This window comes from Scyliorhinus torazame, chromosome 2, assembly GCF_047496885.1.
Source record: "Scyliorhinus torazame isolate Kashiwa2021f chromosome 2, sScyTor2.1, whole genome shotgun sequence".
In the NCBI taxonomy this organism is placed as follows: Eukaryota; Metazoa; Chordata; class Chondrichthyes; order Carcharhiniformes; family Scyliorhinidae; genus Scyliorhinus; species Scyliorhinus torazame.
This window is the reverse complement of record NC_092708.1, coordinates 341293559-341308135: the sequence shown is the minus strand read 5'-3', so window position 1 is coordinate 341308135 and position 14577 is coordinate 341293559. Positions and strand designations below refer to the sequence as shown.

The window sequence follows — 14577 nt, the reverse complement described above, 5'->3', positions numbered from 1 at the left end:
CGGCCTCTTTCGCTCGAGCGAGAGCATAATGAAGCTGGAGAATCGCACCCGGTGTTTTGGAATTCCCACCTGTTTTGCATTTATTACGAGTTTGTTTAAAATCTAGCAGATCTCATACTTTCTTCAGTTGCATCACATTGAACCACACTTTGTAAAAACATTATTCAAACATTATAACAAACACAATAAAACATACTCCAACAATATATTATTCCCGAAGTGCATCCACCCAGTTCTCCCAAGCCCCCTCCTACTCATAAAGAAAAGACTATAATCAAACGGAACAGACGACCCCCTCCCCACTAACAAGCTGACCGTCACCAGTTCCCTGAAAAAGGAGATGAGGAGATGAAGGGCTGCCGCATCAAGTAAAATCCTTCCAACGAGCCCCACACCACACCAGCCCAAACAAAAGTAGATATCAATTTGTTAACCCTGCAAAAGAAAGCCTTGGGAGGAAAGACTGGAAGACACTGGAACAAAAACAAAAACCTGGGGAGAATATACATCATCTGCGTCTGTACCCTTCCCGCTAAGGTCAGAAGGAGGGCTTCCCACCTTTTCAAATCGGTCTTCAGCCCCTCCACCAGACGAGAAAAGTTAAGTTTATGAAGCGTGGCCCAGTCACGGGCCACCCGGATTCCCAGATATCGGAAGGTAGTCATGGCCGGTGAAATGGCAGCCTCCCCAGATCATGTCCTCTCCCCGGAGCCAAACTTCCTGAGCAAATCCATTATCTCCTCCACATTGCAGAGGATCCATAATAAAAAGTAACAGACCATCAGCATCTAAGGACACCCTATCCTCCCCAACGCCTCCCCCCCAATGCTTTATCCCCCTCCATCTGTCAGACAACCTCAATGCAATGGCCAGCAGCTCGATTGTCAAGGCAAACAAAAGCGGAGACAAAGGACACCCCAGCCTTGTACCTTTGTACACAAGTTCAGGGTATTAGTATGTACACTCGCAGTGGGGACCCTGCACAAAAGCCTAATCCATGAAATAAATTTTGACCTGAAGCCAAACCGTCCCAGGATCTCAAAGAGGTACACCCATTCAACCCTATTGAATGTCTTCTCTGCGTCCATCAAAATAATCACTCCTGCCTCGGTCCCTAAAGAGGGCAACAGCGCAACATTTAACAATCTCCTAATATTGGCCGCCAACTGCTGACCTTTAACAAATCCAGTCTGCTCCTCCGAAATCTTCCCAGGTCGGCAAGGCTCCAAATGCATTGCCAACACCTTAGCATCAGCATTTAACAATGAAATATGCTAATAAACCCACATTCCATGGGATCCTTGTCCTTCTTCAGGATCAAGGAAATCGATGCCTGCACCAGGTTGGCCAGAAACACCCCCCGGGACCTGGATCCACTAAACATATCCAGCAGAACTGGGACCAACTGTCCAGCAAACTGGTTATAAAATTCAGTGGATACTTTGCCCGTTTGCATCAACCGAATACAGCTCATGATCTCCGCTGGCCCGATCGATGTCTCGAACTGCTGCCTTCTCTCCTGCTCCACCTCGGGAATGTCAGCCCATCCAAAAGCTGCCTCATTGGTGAACCCTCCTCCGGTGTCTTTGACTCATACAACCCACGGTAGAAGGTCTCAAACACCTCATTAACCTTCACTGGAGCAGAAACTATCCTGCCACCAGAGTCCCTGACCTGCACTATCTCCAGGGAGGCTGCCTGTCACCTTAGCTGTTGAACCAACAGCCGACTGGATTTCTCCCCATACTCATAAAAAGTCCCTCTTTAGCGACGCAGCTGGGTCACCAGCTTACCGGTTAACAACTCAAAATCCATTTGCAATTTCTTTCTGTCCGTCAATAACTCTGGCATTGGGGCGATTTGAGTACTGGCGGTCCACCTTGAGAATGGAGTCCACCAACCTCTGCCTCGTCACCTTCCCAGATTTAACCCCGTGCGCCTTAAAAGAGATTATTCCGCCCCCCCCTCCCTCAAACCACTCCAACCACTGCCTTCAGGGCCTCCCAGAGCATGGAAGGCGAGACCGTCTCATTCCTGTTAAACTCAACATACTCCCCGATGGCAGAGGACACCACACTCACAAAATATCTTATCCGTGAGCAATGCCATGTCCAGTCTCCACATGGGTCGTTGAGAACGGCCCAGTTCCAACATCAGGTTCACAAAATGTGGAGCATAATTCGATATAACGATCGACTGGGCCATCACCCTAGCGAGAAGAGACCTCCCGGCCATGAAGAAGTCAATCCGGGAACAGATACGATGGAGCTGATAAAAATAAAGAAAACTCCTTATCCCTGGAAACCTAAACCTCCACGGGTCTGCTGTCCGCCATCTGTTCCATGAACACCTTTGCCACCCCTGATGGACTCCGAGACTTGGGACTTGACTTATCCAATCTAGGATGCAAAACACAATTAAGGTCCACCCACATAATTAGCTGATGTGAATCAAGATCTAGGATGACTCCAGCACCTTGTTAATGAATGCCATGTCATCCCAGTTCGGTGCATACAAATCCACCAACACCACCGGCACTCCCGCCAACGACTCACTAATGATTACGTATCTGCCACCTAGGTCTGCCATGTTACCTGCAAAAAAAGCCACCCTCTAATTAATCAACACAACTGCCCCCCCCGCCTGTACACTACATATCAAAACCCGAGTGATATACCTGACCACCAAACCCTTCCGCAAACTTGTTTGATCCATAATTCTCAAATGGGTCTCCTGTAAAAAACACATCCGCCTTCAAACTTCTCAAGTGCGCAAACAGCCGGGACCTTTTTATAGGCCATTTAACCCTCTCAAATTCCAAGTTATCAACTGGATCGGGGGCCTCTGCCCACCCTCCTCTGTCCCGGAATCAGCCATATCTCCTTGTGAGGCACTCCAGCAGTACCCCGACCTGCACCAGCTCCGGGCCCATCCAAGAGGCACTCCAGCAGTACCACAACCTGCACCAGCTCCGGGCCCATCCAAGAGGCACTCCAGCAGTACCACAACCTGCACCAGCTCCGGGCCCATCCAAGAGGCACTCCAGCAGTACCGCGACCTGCACCAGCTCCGGGCCCATCCACGAGGCACTCCAGCAGTACCGCGACCTGCACTAGCTCCGGGCCCATCCACGAGGCACTCCAGCAGTACCGCGACCTGCACCAGCGCCGGGCCCATCCAAGATGGCTGCCACACCTCCATAAAGCCAGTCCAAAAAGAAAGGAATTGTCACCATCAGCAGTCCGCCCCTCCCTCCACCCTGAAGACGAAACAACCGACAACTGTCTCCAATCCCAAACAGAACAGAAACAAAAAGCCTAAGCTCATTCATTACCTTAAAAAAAAACACCTCCATGGTAACAAGTTGCAGACATCTCCTCCTCCACACTCTCGTTAACTAACTATACTGCTTACAGGGTGACCCCCCCCCCCCCACACAGGGTAGGAATCAATGTCAACTGCAGTATATCAACAATCAAAGCGCCCCTCCCACCCAGAGCAAACTTTAATGCAGAACAATGGAGGAAAATCAACACAGCCCCCTCCCCCAAAAAGAAAACTCAACAGTGCAATATACAAACCCCAACCAGGCCCAAAATGAATACCCACCGACAAGCCCTTAAGCACTTTAGTTCACCCCCAGCACATGCTTTTTGACAAACACATTTGCATCCTCCTGCGCATTGAAATAATAATCTGTCCTTGAAAGTTACCTGGAGACCAGCCGGGTACACCACACCAAACCTCACTTTGTTCTTGTGTAGCGTGGCCTTGGTCTTATTAAACCACTGCATGTTTTCTCACCAGCTCTGCCCCAGCATCTTGGTATGTTCTGATGGCTTGGCCCTCCCATCTTCAGTCGCGATGGTCCTGTGCCCAGCTCAGGACCCGCTCCTTATCCATGAAACCTAACTAACCTAACCTAGCCGCCACCGGATGTCTGATCACTGAACGACGCTTGTATGTACATTTTAAAGTGCAGCTGAATCTTTTTACTCACTTATCCTGTAATATAATTGATACATTGTTTGAAAGAATATGGATATCTATTTTTAAAACTCCATGGTAATGGAGTTTAACACAGACTCTTCCTAGCCATCTGAAGATTATCAGCATCTTTTTTTTAATTTTAAGAGCCTTTGGTTAATGTTGGCCCAGTGCCCAGTATAACAGAAATGTTGGCAATCAGCACAAAGATGCGCAGTTAGTTTCAGCAGAGAAACACACAGTTTCGCTTAAGTGTTTGCTTTTTATAGCACAGAGTCAAGTTGCCAGCTAACTCAGGGCAGTAAAAGAGATGCTGAACAGTTCCAGCTCCGCTGAGGACTCAATTAATCTAATTCAATTGATGTAACAGTTTGTGAGGCGCTGTTTACCTGGAAATGCTTTGACGAACTGAACATCAAAACATTTCAGCATCATCTGAATAGTTTTGTACCACCTGTATTGTAACATGAACACAGACACTTTTTCATTGGTGTACCTTGTTTTAATAAGGTTTGAAAGATTTGTTGAGAAATCAGTTAACATTGTCATATCACAACTTTTACAACTTTCTGCCTTTTCAGTGATGCCACAAGGATCTCTTTGCTGGCAAAGAATTTTCAATACAGAGTCAAAAATACTGTGGTAACGTCGTAAGGTAGAAATAACTGATCTTTTATCCTACGAAAAGCAAAAGGTGTGTGTGTGTGTGTGTGTGCATATAAGCTCTTATCTAAAAACATAATCTAGAAGTAATGTAAACCTTTAAATAAGCCAATAAAAAATTACAAAGGCTAACATAAAACAGATGTGCAATTTTTTTTGTAAACCTAGAAAAAAAGATCCACAAGTATTAAAATTATTGAAAGTTTTTTTTGTTGTTTTGGAGAATTATTAAGACTTTTCATGTGAAGCCGATCCAAGGCAGTAAGCAGCAGCGCATGTTGAGTCCACTAATCAATGAAGGGTTTAAAAGCGACCATGACATTCAGTGCATAGCTTCTCTCTTAGTCATCTTCCACACAATCCTCCACACAGCTGTCTCTCATCTTCCCAGATCCCTTTGAGTACTTCCCACATTCCCAAGTGCAAAATTTATTACGTTGTACTGATTCTGCTCAATTCTTGTCTAATGGCTGAAAAACAATGAGACTGGATGTTAATAGGAATGTGAATACAGCAGTTTATCGTTCCGTTAGCAAAGGAAACAATGGTTGACATTACTATTCATTATAGTTCAGCAGCTGAGGCAAATTTTCAAACTTCCAAGGTCACAAGAATGTGACCTGTGCACTTTTTTGAAATCTGCTCTACAATACCGAGAATGAATTTTGAAAAAAGGCGAAAGAAACCTTTAAATTAATGCAGTTTTCACTGAAAGATACTCAGCACACCTCTCACGTGAATTGGACAAAAGAGCTATTGTGATGGCAAAGGCAAATTGTTTCGAAGTTTGGTCAAAGGTTCAGTTCTCCATTGTTCCACTAAGGGGCAGTAATGAACCACTGGAGTTATTTTACTCAAAAACGTAGAGTTGGGAATAGTTACCAAAATATAATTACTGTACAAAGTTTTTTCGAAAAACATGTATTTAGTTCCCCATTGAGGTACAGCCAGGAATTTAACATCAAGAACTAGAATTTGATCTATGCTTTCAAAATGATGGAAATGATGATTAAGTTTAATGGAAGTAGGAGGACAAATTTGCAAGCTATATGGTGGCATCATCTTAAAGGAACAGAGCATGACATGGAACCTTATCCCACATGCTTGTTGGTACTTTATTATTTTGCACATTCAACAATAAGTATAATACGGGGGACTTCTGGTGGTGGCCATGGAGCGAGTGGTCGAACATTTAGTGGCTCCCGCTAGAGGTGTAATTTCTTGGTCCTTTTCCACCCAATTTAGGGGGTGTTTGTTGAAGTGCATGAGCACTGAGGAATTGAAGTACTCCATTGGTGGGGCAGCAGCCTGGGCGAGATCTTATTTGAGATGCGACATAGGACAAGATGGCGGAGGGTGCTGGGGCGCGTTGCCCGCCCAGTGGTCTACTGAGCAACTTGTGGACTTTTTGAATGCAAAGTTCCAGCAGCAGAAGCAGTAGACCTCAGAAGACCTGGCGATGGTGGTGGAACTGCTTAGGCTGTCTATCGAGAGAGCAGAGTAGAGGCTGGAGGTGCAGAGTCTGGCATTCCAGAAGGTGGAAGAGTCGGTGAGGAAGCATGAGGACCAGCTGGCCTCACTGGGGGTGGAGATGGTGCTCATGGCGGATAGCCATAAGAGTTTGAGGAAGAAGGTGGAGGACCTCGGCAACCATTCCATGAGGCAGAATCTCTGGATCATGTGTCTGCCTGATGAGATTGAGGGAACGCAGGCCGGCAAGTATGTGGTGAACATGTTTCAGAGGTTGGTGGGGAAAGGTGTTGATCGTCTCCCTGAGGTGGATTGAGTTCACAGGGTGCTGAGGAGGAGGTCAAAGGCGGGGTAGCAGCTGAGGGCGATGGTGAAGCAGCTGCATCGTTTTCTTTATAAGAAGATATTGAAGTGGGTGATGCAAACCAAAATGTACACCTGGGAAGGAAATATGCTGAGGATCTACTAGGACCTGGGTGTGGAGTTGGCCAAGCGGCGGGCCGGTTACAATTGGATCCAGGCTGCCCTCTACAAGGAATGGGTGAAGATTGGGGTGCTGTATCCTGCTTGTCTGTTGGCCACGTACCAGAATCAAGAGTTTTATTATGACACGCTGGAGGAGGCGAGTGAATTTATGAGAGACCAAGGACTGGGAGGCGTGTGAGGACATTGAACGTTGGAGATGCTAAAGTGGGGAATGTGGGTTTATGATGGTTGGACTGTTATATTCAATGAATATGGGTGTGGAGTGGGTGAGTGTGTTCTTCGAATAAGCTGGTTTTGGAGATTTGCGGGTGAAGGGTGGTGTGGGGAAGGGGGATCGACAAAGGCCTCGAGTGGGGGCCACCATGCTAGTTGGTTGGCTAGTTAACAGGACTGAAGTAGGGGGTCGACCTGTGGAGAGAGTGGGGGAGGGAGAAGGATAGTTTGGTTTTCTTTGTCTTTGTCTTTGTTTAAGGAGGGGAGTGAGGGGGAGGGGAGAAATACTGACATGGGTGGAGTTGGTGTGGCACAATTGGTTAAGAGGAGATGGTGGCGGACACCTTGGAGAGGGCCCGAGGATGAGGCGTGGACTTGGGGAGCTGCTAAAAGGGGCTATGGCTGATCAGTAAGGAGGGGGATGGGGCAGGGAGCCCCCTAACCCGGTTGATTATGTGGAATGTTTGGGGGTTAAATGGCCCGGTCAAAAGGTTACATGTTTTCACACATTTAAGAAGTTTGAAGGCAGACATTATGGTTCTTCGGGAGGCGCAACTGAAGCTGGGGGACCAGACGAGGCTGAGGAAGGGCTAGATGGGACAGGTGTTCAATTCGGGATTGGATATGAAGACGAGGCGGGTGGTGGAGCTGATTAATAAGAGGATGGCCTTTGAGGCCGGCAGTACTGTAACCGATCCTGGGGGTAGGTAATGGTTAGCGGGAAGCTAGAAGGGGCGGCTGTGGTGCTAGTGAATATATATGCCACAAATTGGGATGATGTGGATTTTTGGAGATGGATTTTAGGGAAGATTCCAGACCTGGACAGATTAGTTGATTATGGGAGGAAATATTTACACGGTTATGGATCCTAGGTTGGACCGGTCGTGCCCTAGGTCCCTGAAGGTTTCGGCTACAGTGAAGGAACCAGCGGGGTTTATGGAGCATATGGGGGCAGGGGGCATAACAGATTGAGAGGCCGAGGGAGTTTCTCGTACATGCACTGGGTGTACTCCTAGATTGATTTCTTTGTTTTGGACAAGGCGTTATTGGCGGGGATGGTTGGATCAGAGTATTCGCCGATCGTGGTCTCTGACCACACGCCACATTGGAGATTGGATGTGGGGTTACTGGCGGACAAGGGGGTCTGTGAGAGGGTGAGGGTGGCCATCCGAAATTATGTGGCGCTGAATAATACGGGGGAAGTTTCGGCCTCCATGCTGTGGGAGGTACTGACAGCAGTGGTAAGGAGGGACTGACACTGATTCGGGCACATAAGGAGAGACTGGAGCGGGCTGAGTTGAGGTTGGTGGAGGGCATTATGAGGGTGGACCGGAGATATTAGGTGGTACCTGAGGAGGCGTTACTAAAGGAGAGGCAGATGCTACAGATGGAGTTTGGGCTAGTGTCCACTGGAAAGGCGGTGGGACAATTGCATAGAGCCAGTGGGGCAGTTTATGAGTATGGCGAGAAAGAGTGTAGGATGCTTGCGCACCTGTTGATGCGGTGAGGGAGACTGAAAGGGTGAGGGATGAGAGAGGCATGGCGGTATCGGGGCCAGAGGAGGGGATTCGGGTTTTTGAAGCCTTTTATCAGAGGTTATATAACTCGGAGCCTACGGTGAAGGATGAAGGGGTGAGGTGGTTTTTGGATGGATTGGAGTTCCCGGGTGTCGAGGAAGCGAAGGTGCAGCAATTGGAGGCCCTGATAGGTCTGAGGGAGGTGATGGATTGGGTACCCAGTCGAGTTTGATAAGAAGTTTGGGTTGGAGCTGGAGCCCCTGCTAATTGGGATGTATAATGAGCTCCCCCCCCACCCCCAGGGCTCGATATTTCTCATTTTAATTTAAAGAAGGTCAAAGTCCTGGAGCTGTATGGATTGTACTGCCTGATCCTTGCTGTTGAATCATAGCATTTACAGCACAGAAGGAGGCCATTCAGCCCATCGAGTCTACACCGGCCCCTGAGAGAGCACCCTACCTAAGCCCACACTCTATCCTGTCCCCGTAACCCAGCAACCTGACATAACGTTTGGACACTAAGGGCAATTTAGAGTGACCCATCCACCTAACCCACACATCTCTGGACTGTGGGAGGAAACCGGAGCACCCGGAGGAAACCTGCGCAAACACGGGGAGAACGTGCAGACTCCGCACACAAATGACCCAAGCCTGGATTCAAACCCGGGTCCCTGATGCTGTGAAGCAACAGTGCTAACCTGCCGCTCCAAATATCGGTGCAAAGCTGTTGGGCCGGAAGGGATTCGTGAAGGGGCAGTAGCTGTCAATGAATGTATGGAGGCTGCTTAAAATTATTATGGTGCCCTCGGAGGCCTGTGAAGTGGAAGTGGTGGTGGCAATGGATGTAAGGCGTTCAGTCAGGTCAAATGGGCGTATCTGTTTGAGGTGATGGGTTGGTTCATGTTTGGGCAGGGGCTTGTAGATTGGGTTCGGCTGCTGTCCAAGGCGCCTAAGGTGAGTGTCCAGACAAACAAGGTTAGTTTGGATTACTTCGGGTTACACCGAGTAACGAGGCAAGGGTGCCCACTATCCCTGCTGCTCTTTGCCCTAGCGATAGGGCCGTTGGCAATGATGCTTAGGGGTTCAAGCAGATGGAAGAGATTGAGCGGGAGGGGAACGAGCACTGAGTTTCTTTGTATGTAGATGGTCTCCTGTTGTATATTTCGGACCCGAGGGAATGAAGGCAGACTTCAAGAGGTGGAATGTGCTGCCACTGAATTTGGAGGGTGCAGTCGGTGAAGTTGATGGTGCTGCCGAAAGTTTTCATTTGTATTTTAGGACCTCCTGATTTTTGTTCCGATGTCCTTTTTTAGGGAGGTGAATGGGATGATTTTTGGTTTGTTTGGGTGGGGAAGGCTCTGCAGGCAAGGAGGTGTTATTGGAGAGGGATCAAAGTTAGCATTGCCAAGCTTGTTGGCACCAAACATTGCAACGGCTGGGAAATGGGCGGGGGAGGAGTGGTTGGTTTGGGGGTGGACGGAGATGGCCTTGTGTAAGGGGATTAGCTTGAGGGCACTGTTGTTGGCGCCCCTTCCGTTCTCTCCGGTTCAGGACTCCATGAGTCTGGAGGTTGCTGCCTGTAGCCGCAGTTGGTTTTTGTATTTTTGTGATAATGTATATATTTTAAATGCCTTCAACAAAATGTTTTTAATAAAACAATAAATATAATTCCTACCATCAATAATCTCTTCCTTCACCTTGTGCAACTCTTTTACGACTTCCTCCAGTATTTCCTGCGAGTTGAAATTATATAAATGCAAGGTTATTAACACAAGATGCTGGAAGGGTTCCTTTCTGTACATTTTAACAGGGCAGCTCAGAGTAAGGTTTGTTATTTTCCTGAAGATTAAAAATGGTAATTTTTTTCCAAGAAACATTTATTGTTAGACGTCTCTTTAGTTTAAGTATCCAGGTTGCATACCTGCTTCAATCGATCAAAATCTAAGGCATCTGTGACCACATCGTTACTGGAGCCGCTCCCTGGTTTCAGTCTACAGGGGTAGGGAACAAATAAAGCACAGAAATTAAGCCTGGGTTCCATTTCTAGTTGCTCAGGTACTGTAAGATGTGCAGCAGCAAGAGGCAATGGATTAGCATTCTCACAGGGGAGACAAGCCAGTTTTATTAACTAGTCCTCCTTGAAGCTAAAATTGACATTTCAATAGCACGGCTGTAACAGTGCCACATGGCTTGATGACCTGTGGCAGTGTGAAAGCTTCTGTCGCTGCACACTAACCTGGGACTGTAGGGATCATCTTTAAACACAATCTTTCCATCTGTCCTGCGAAGAGAGTGAATGGAAATCCATTCAACCCCTAACACCCAAAAGCCAAAGGAGCAGAATGTTACAATTAAGTGCTCCATCTGTCCCACGTGTATGTTTTGGTTTGAATACATTTCATATGTCCTATCAGCAGAGAGGGATAGAAATGGGAAGGGAGGCTGAAGGGAGAAAGCATGTGTGAATATGAAATATTTGCCAAGGAGATTGAATGTGATTGGTGTACCAGTGCTGCAACATCATTTTCTTTCATCGCACAAATAGTGCTGGCAAATATTGTTACTTTCAACAACATTTTTATCTGAACTTTTAAGTGAGCACTGGCTTCTCGAATTAAATCAAGACAATTGAGTTTCCTGGGTTTCATAGGAGTCAACAATGGACCTCTGGGTATCTTTAGGATGAAGTTGTTGTAATATCCCTCCATATTTCCATTAGAAATTTTCATGTTCGTATGTATAATAGCTGGAATTGTCTGACCCTGCCGTGGCAGGACGCTCCGAGGGAGTGCGGCGGCCCAGCCAAAATTCCTTTGAATTCTGCAGGACCGGGTAATCCCAGCACTGGGCGGGCCCAGAAATAACCACCCAATGGAATCTGCCTATGTGCACTTGTCACTCTGTAGCTACATTCTGGAGGGGCTATACTGCCATGGGTGGCCGGAGGCTATACAGTGTGACAAGTTTACATCGACTATTTCCACTATAAATTTGGCAATGGAATTTATAACAGAAATATTAAAATAAAAACAATTTTGTAGCTTAAAACAGGGGCTGAATTTTTTCTGTGCACCATGCTCCAATGAATTCCCACCCTCTAACCCAGACTGCAATTGTTCTTCATCCAAGTGCAATGCCACGGGTAATCAATTAGTATAAAATAAATTACATAGTTTTTTCTGAACATTGGATTGCATCTGAAGACAGGCGCATCTAATTTTAAAACAATAAAACTTTTCATCTTTTCCCTAACTTGTCGCTTTGTAACCACTCGTAAGCCGTGTGGCTTGATTCTCCTTACAATATTATCTATTTCTGGATAAATGCCTCAGCTCGGCTTGGTAGCTTTCCAGATGATTAATTGAAATTGGAACTGTGTGTGTAGTAATAAGAAAGGCTATGTTCTCCAGTTGCAACGGCACACCAGTATAATAATCTCACTGGGTCACTTCAGAGTCAGGCGCAATGAACAATCTTTACATAGTGGTGGGCATGGACTGTCCTCCTGACCGCATCATCAGCAAATAATGCACAGTTGCATGTTGACAAATTGTACAGCAGGATGTACAGTACCAACAAGAATGTTAAATAATTTTGAGTAGGAACATTGGATAGGGTTGTTCTGGAAGCTGTGGCGTGCCTGGGGATGCTAATGAATTCATATTAATGGCACCAATCTCCGTGGTTTATGCCTTCTGGAAATTATTCAAATATCATTTGGAACAGGGGCTTACAGGAGGGATGACAGGAATAACTTATTTCCCAAAGTTCCTCAGAAGTGTTCAAGCTTCCGGAATATTCAACTGGGTGTTGATGGAGCAACCAACATTTGTAGCTACCGCTTAATATGCTTATCAACAAGTTCTTCAGCAATTCGAGTGGAATTGTTTGAATTGTGATGGGATATTTCTTTGTCCTTTTGATTGTGCAGATAGGTTGTCGGATGGAGGCTACATTGACCTGCGAAATATGAGCTATTGGAGTTTGTCAGTCAAGAAAGAGCAGTCAGATTTGGTTTATAGACAAGCTGAATAAAAAAATGAAGTGACCCAGGTACCTGAATTATTGGTTCCCTATAGCTGCAACCGTGTTCCTGCTATTTTCAACATGATCTGGAGTCTTAAATAAGTGTTCATAGAATTTACAGTGCAGCAGAAGGCCATTTGGCCCATCGAGCCTGCACCGGCCCTTGGAAAGAGCACCGTACCTAAGTCCACACCTCCACCCTATCCCCGCAATCCCACCTAACCTTTTTTTTGGACACTAAGGGCAGTTTAGCATATAGCCAATCCACCTAACCTGCACATCTTTGGACTGTGGGAGGAAACCGGAGCACCCGGAGGAAACCCATGCAGATAAGGGGAGATTGTGCAGACTCCGCAAAGACAGTGACCCAAGCCGGGAATCGAACTGGGACCCCGGAGCTGTGAAGCAAAAGTGCTAACTACTGTGATACCGTGCTGCCCGCTATTTAATTTCATATCCTTTTCAGTATAACTTCATTATTGAACAGGTTTTTAAATCCATATGAACCAGAACTTAATCTTCAGGTTGGCTGCACACACAAAATAGCGCACTGACAAACATTGGCACTGGCAGCAAAGAGCAGTTGCAGCAAGCTGTTAAATAATGCAGTAGGTGCCAGTATACAGTTCTGGATATCCAGCCTGCAGTTGACAAGGAGATGGGAATCCATGAATGGATAAGCTGAACAAGGATTGAAATTGTTGCATTCACTTATATCCAGAAGATGAAAAATGAGACTGCACAACATTCTTAGCTTCAGGACTCTTCGTCATAAATGCATTTCTAAAACAATAGAATAGAATTAGAAAAAGGTTAATGCAATATTCCTCTTCAAATATAACTACAAGAAATATCATCATGTTTTTCAACTTAAAAGGCCACTGAGTATAAATTAATTTAAACTCCAGCGACTAAAATATGAATTGATTATCCTACTGCATGCCTTAGATTTTCAGGCAATCTGGGCACGATGGCTGTTCCTCCGCTGAAGAGCATCTGTACAGGGAGTCATTTCAGTTAGTAAACACGTGGATTGCCTAGTCATTGCATTGCAGGTAATATTAGGGGCAGGACAGAACAGAGACAACGGCTACGTAAAGCACTTCATTGTGACAGTGATAAGTAAAACAAAAAATTGTCACTGCTCATTGAAACTTGGGTCTGGTAAAATTTGAATTCTGGAATTATCTGTTAACCCATTCACCAGCACAAACATTTAGAGGCTTCTTCACTTAAGGACAAATTTAATCCATGTGCATTTTTCTTATTAATTCCTTAGCCCTATCAATATGACAAAACGTGTTTCTAATAACAGGATATTGGTGTTGAGCCATGTTTTGAGGCGGGGAAGGCATTATCTCGGGCAGGAGATGGCTGGTGAGCATCCCACTGCCTCTCCACCTCCACCCTTATTAAGACCGGGTGGGAAAGTCTGTGATTCTCACCTTGCTGCCAATTGAGGCATTTAAGCCGAAAATGAATGGCTACTTAAATGTCTTAAACTACTGTTGCTGACATTAACCTAGCTGTGGGTTGGTCCAAGTGGCATGCATGACAAATAAACCAGTGCATGCCTTCTGTTATCTCCTGAGGTGGCCTTGGGGGTGAGATAGAGTGGGGTAGTCACTCCTTCAAAGGCACTCAGTGTTTCATCACTGAATCTGGCAGTGGGGTGGGGGGGTTGGCAGTGTGCCGAGAGGTAGTCAACCCCTGCCCCCCACCCTTGCTGCCAACACCCCTTATACCGTCCCCCCATCCCATGATTCCCATCCCTGCCATTACTGGGCAATTCTGCAATGTTGGGCTTCTGAGTAGGTATCTTACCTGCAGTAGTCACCACCTCCCCTGTGGAGCTGCTGTGCAGCAGTTCATGGCTTGCAAGACCTCAACCCCCAGGGTCATGATGCCAGGGAAAGGCCGCCACTGCCCTCTCTACTGCCTGACTGGCCCGTGGTTCAGCAGGCCTGTGGTGGGAGTCTGGCCAGCTCTCCAGCTGACAGATGAGACCCTGTCACCTCCACAAGATTCCACCCACAGTTCCAAATCAGGATGCGTGTGACTTGAGGTGGGAAGTCCAATGGATGCATAACAGGCTAATGCATGTGGACAAAATTGATACTGCAGATGTTCGAGGTCAGAAACAAAAATAGAAAATGCTGGAAATAATCATCAGTTCAGCCAGCCTCTGTAGAGAGAGCGACAGAGTTAATGTACAA

At 46.5% G+C, this 14577-nt stretch overlaps 1 protein-coding gene across 9 annotated transcripts in view; it reads right to left on the bottom strand.

The window, feature by feature from the left end:
• Positions 1–4467: 4467 nt before the first annotated feature.
• LOC140402859 (ena/VASP-like protein) overlaps positions 4468–14577 on the bottom strand; it is a 421629-nt gene continuing 411519 nt past the window's right edge. For 8 of the 9 annotated variants that reach the window (XM_072490493.1, XM_072490507.1, XM_072490514.1 and 5 more), the window contains 4 exons: positions 13073–13144; positions 10257–10326; positions 10011–10068; positions 4468–5120 (listed from right to left, as the gene is read on the bottom strand). In XM_072490493.1, coding sequence (XP_072346594.1) covers positions 5083–5120; positions 10011–10068; positions 10257–10326; positions 13073–13144 — 238 coding nt within the window. In that variant the 3' untranslated portion in view covers positions 4468–5082. The remainder of the gene's footprint in view (positions 5121–10010; positions 10069–10256; positions 10327–13072; positions 13145–14577) is intronic. The other variant, XM_072490529.1, reaches the window with a different exon arrangement.